Consider the following 4,666-nt stretch of genomic DNA (forward strand, 5'->3'; position numbering starts at 1 on the left):
AAATTTAACGGTTCAATTTGCTGTAATATTAGAGAGAAGGTGGAGGAAACTTGGTTAGGGCAAAGTTCCTATTCTAGAGAGAGAAGGGAAATATGCAGAATGGGAAACTGGTTTTCTGAAAAGTAAAGTCCCTCCCCACTAAGGTTGAATCACCACAGGTTTATGGGCCTGGCTGCCCCTTTTCTAAGGCCCAATAGCCCTTAAAAATTATAGGCCCTTACATTCTCCCAACAAATAAAATTTTCGGCCCCAAAAATTAAACTTACGAGGGAATAAGTGAGGATAGGATTTCCGCATCTGTTCCTCTAGCTCCCAGATAAAGACATCACTACCCAACTACCAACACCTTTTTAAGACAACTCTTCATGCATACTTCTCATTCTGGATTGTATTTTTTTTTAAAATTTATCGAGTGTTTGTCTACAATGCCAGTGATGTTGTTGATCTCAATTGATTAGAACTTTCGTGTATATGTTTGGTCTCTCATGGTAGATTGTTTCATTTTGGCATGGAGATTGATAACATTTTGGATCTTGGACTATAATAATAGAAAATGGTGAATAGGACAAGGAAAATATGTTAAGAATGTCAGGTGATTCCTTATTTGGACGACCGACCATGTTTGTCTTCCTTCATCTTTAACTAAAATTCGTTGAAAATCTTGTTTAGGTTTCCTAGTCTTGGAGTATTCCATTCAGGGATTTGCATCTTCTGTGTGTGATAACAATAACCTATTTGAGGCTTACTGTTTTGGAGCTAATCCCCTAGATTGATTTCATTAGATTATAACTTTTGCACTATCTTTGGCGTTTCTAATTTTAGGAAAGAAATAGAAGTTGTTGATATGATTATAAAACGATGCAGATGTAAAGTACATGACAATCAGGTGGCTTTGTTTGAAACTGTGACATTTTGTGTTTGGTAAGGAGCAAACAAGGTTTTTGAAAAATGATCTGCAACCATACTTTAGTTTCAACATTAATATTTTATGAAGTGTTTGTCAGATGGTAGGTTCTTCAGCGAGAGAATATATTAATATTAATAAATACATTATTTAATAATTGAAGTTTTCTGGTTCCTTTTTCTTTGGATTTTTCATGTATTATAAATGTTTGAGATTTCAGTTTATGTTTCACTACTTGTTTTTGTTTGTTATTGTGTCAAACATGAGGAATGCCAGTTCTGAATACCTGTTATCATCTTCTAGATTTCATAAAATAAAGAGTTTTTTTTTTTGTTAAAAAAAAAATTCTAAAATCTGATACAGAAAGTATTTAGATTTTAATTTTTTTATTCCAAGTGTTAAAAGTCAATAGTATAATAAGATGTTAAAAACTGTATTTCACTGGCCTTTAGAACTCAGATAGACCAAAGAATATCCTGACATTGCAATCACTACTAAAAGGTTCTAAAAACAAAAATATAAGGTATTTTTAACCTAGTAAATAGGTATAACTAGAAGGACCACATAAATAAATAATTAGCAGTAATATTTTTAACTCAAAAGAAACTTAATTTAATTAACAACAATTTTCATGGATCAACATATGCATATATCATGGTTGGAAATGATTATTTAAACCAAGAATTTGAGATTTTGAAAAGATTTGTGAAATAAAGAGTTTTGTTGCCTAACTTCAAGGTTCCTGAAGTAATGGTAATTTTTTTTTTAAAGGTAAATTTATGCTAAAATTAATTTCATAATCGGTGTCATTGCTCCCACATGAATGATCTATTGTAACTTTTTTTTAAAGTTTTATGGGTCAATGTAAAAAATAAAATATTGTAATCAATACAAAAAATCATCGTTATATTATGGCTTCTAAGTTATTATGGTAAAAGTTTTCTGACACACCTTGACCTTTTTATGTTGAATATCAATCTATAGACTGTGTTTTCAAAATACAATGTGAATTCACAAAAGTACATATATAGAAGATTAATGACTTGACTGAGTCATAATAATGTGTTGTGATACCAAATAGCAGTATTATCAGTAAGTTGACCCAACATATTTGTAGCAGTTCTAAAGAGCAAGTGAGCTACAAACATAAAATCTAACTACCGAAGTTAAAAGAAATCCTAATTATCAGCAAGAGGTTTAAAATTTGTGTAATTAAAGGCAGCAGCAGCAATACAGTCAAGCAGCATGAAGAATTATTATGTTACTGACAACACTATTTGGATACAAAGCTAGAGCAGTTTTTTTTTTTTTTTTTTTTTTTGAAATCTATATACTTTCAATTGATAGAAAAGTCCGAAAAACTTATCCGATTTATCTAGTGTGTTTCCAAACATGCTTCTTAACATTGAAATCTATAATTGGTTTAAAAATGTCTAAACATTATAACATTGACCCCACCCTATCAAAACCAACCAACCTCCAATGAGGTGTTAATATAAAAAAAATAGTATTATTTTGACACCAAAAAAAACACGAATCTCCAATTACCGTATGTCCAGTTTAATTTGATTTTTGTAGTTAAAATGACACCTAGGAATCAAACTATACTACAAATGATTTTTCTTTTCTTTTTTTTTTTTTTCACTGACTAAAATTACACTTCCATCTCTTTGGATAGTTTCTCACAATCTAAACAAAAAGAAGTATTCCACTTACCTTTTAAAAATAAAGACTTTAAATAATTTTATGTTAAATATCTCAGAAAACATTTTCGGAAATATATATATATATATATATATATATATATATATATATTATTATTATTATCGCTGATCAAAATATATTACTATTATTATTAAATCTGAAATTTCCTAATACGTATGAAGTTCAAAACATGATATGCGTATAAAACATTAACATAGTTTAAATTTATAATAACATACTTTTAAAGACATGGCAAAAATTAAGGAAGAATCAGGACAGTTTTAAAATTTAGTTGTGATTGTCTAAATCTTTAAATAAAAAGAAATGTTTGTAAAGAAAGAAAAATTTAATTGTGGTTGTCTATTAATATAAAATAATTATAGAATATAGATACAATGATATACAAATGCTTCTAAAGAAAGAAAAGGCATTTATTTTGTAACCAATTTTTTTTCTTTCATATCTAATCGCGTATGTAAATAAATTATGAATGCAGTAAATTATGATTTTTAAACATGATTCAGTTTAGTTAGTAAATCACACGTCAAACACACCAAACAAAAGAAAATAGAGTCAACTTCTCTTATTTTTCCTTAACTAACTTAAAATGTTTCTCAATTACTAAACTGTTTATCTAATTGTTATTACAGTGGAGATCTATCTTACCTTCCCCCAACCCTCCTTACACCTCAATTGGTCACCGGAGAGGGTTCAAATGTCTGAACGCATCAGACTCACCTTCGGTGCTAGCACATATGACTAGTCACAACTGACTAGACAAGGCCAGGGCTGCTCTATGATCAGGGATGTGCCAACTCAGGTTTTTAAGTCCCCTCTATCCTACCAACAAAGGAAGGCTCTCAACAAGTTACAATTTAATTATCTAAGTTATTAAAATTGTCCTATAGTGTTATATACATCAAATACCCAACTTTATATACCTCACTTCCCCTCACAATAACCTGAACCAGTACATGTACACTTATTTAATTCCCACATACATGCTATCACAAAGCCCTTACTCCAAACCCTCCAACTAGATCAATTCCAACCAAAACAGATTAATTTCAACAGAGTTCAACACCGAAGCACAAATTATTTAAGCACAGTACACTACCACAAAGACAAGAACAAGACAAGAATTACTATGGAAAACGACACTGGAACTTTCAGAATCAAGAAAGGAAAATCATCTTTGATATAGAGTCATGAGTGTGCACCCTGACCACTTTTATCAAGATGTTTTTCTGTTCTCAATACTTCCTGTCAGATACACAACTTCACTATTTAGACTTGGAGGGAACGATAGAACATACCATTCCGACTCAACCTTCCACAGGAAAGTCACGACAAACCAGTAACCCGTAGGTTATCCTAGGAAGAAACTGCTCTGATACCATAAATGTGACATCCCAAAATATAACGTATAATTATATAATTTAAGACGTCATCATACATAATAAAAGAGAGCAGTTTAAGAGTAAGAAAAGTATTTAGGTTGTGGTTACAGTAATCCAGAAAGCTAGAAGAAATTAAAACACGTGAAAAAATGCTAGAGTTTTTCAAAATAGATACATGAATTCAAATGAAAATTAACAGTTCAGAAATCCTAAGGAACTAAGGAGCAGCATCAATGTTTTCGTTCCTCTCCAAGGCATCCTCCAAGGTGACCTCATTCTCCTCTGCTCACATTCAAAAATGAATGATCATTGCAAAAGAAATACATACAACATACACCAACAAACAAGGAAAGGGTGAGCTAATTATATAAAATCATACAGTTGTATTAAACATGCAACATACAAGAACAACTTATCTCAAACAAATTCAGAAATATCACCTAAGCAAGCAAATTTCTAGACTTGACTCCTCCGGACTTTAAAACGATAGTTGGGCTATGGCGAGTCTTGCACCCGTGGTGACTTATGAAACTTGGGTTCCCCACCCTGCCACACTCACGAGGTTAGTCCGTTCCGCGCCTTGAGGCATACTGGGAGCCCCTAAGACTAAGGACCTCCTGCTACTTCTCACCACATGGTTCAACCTCTCTAAGTGAGT

At 31.6% G+C, this 4,666-nt stretch overlaps 1 protein-coding gene across 1 annotated transcript in view; it reads right to left on the reverse strand.

The window, feature by feature from the left end:
* Positions 1 to 4,225: 4,225 nt before the first annotated feature.
* The window catches only part of LOC106763362 (probable disease resistance protein At4g27220), an 8,603-nt gene continuing 8,162 nt past the window's right edge, over positions 4,226 to 4,666 (reverse strand). The window contains exon 4 of the mRNA XM_014647561.1: positions 4,226 to 4,290. Within this exon, the coding sequence (XP_014503047.1) occupies positions 4,226 to 4,290 (65 nt within the window). The remainder of the gene's footprint in view (positions 4,291 to 4,666) is intronic.

The sequence above is a fragment of the Vigna radiata genome, chromosome 6 (genome assembly GCF_000741045.1).
Source record: "Vigna radiata var. radiata cultivar VC1973A chromosome 6, Vradiata_ver6, whole genome shotgun sequence".
Classification (NCBI taxonomy): domain Eukaryota; kingdom Viridiplantae; phylum Streptophyta; class Magnoliopsida; order Fabales; family Fabaceae; genus Vigna; species Vigna radiata.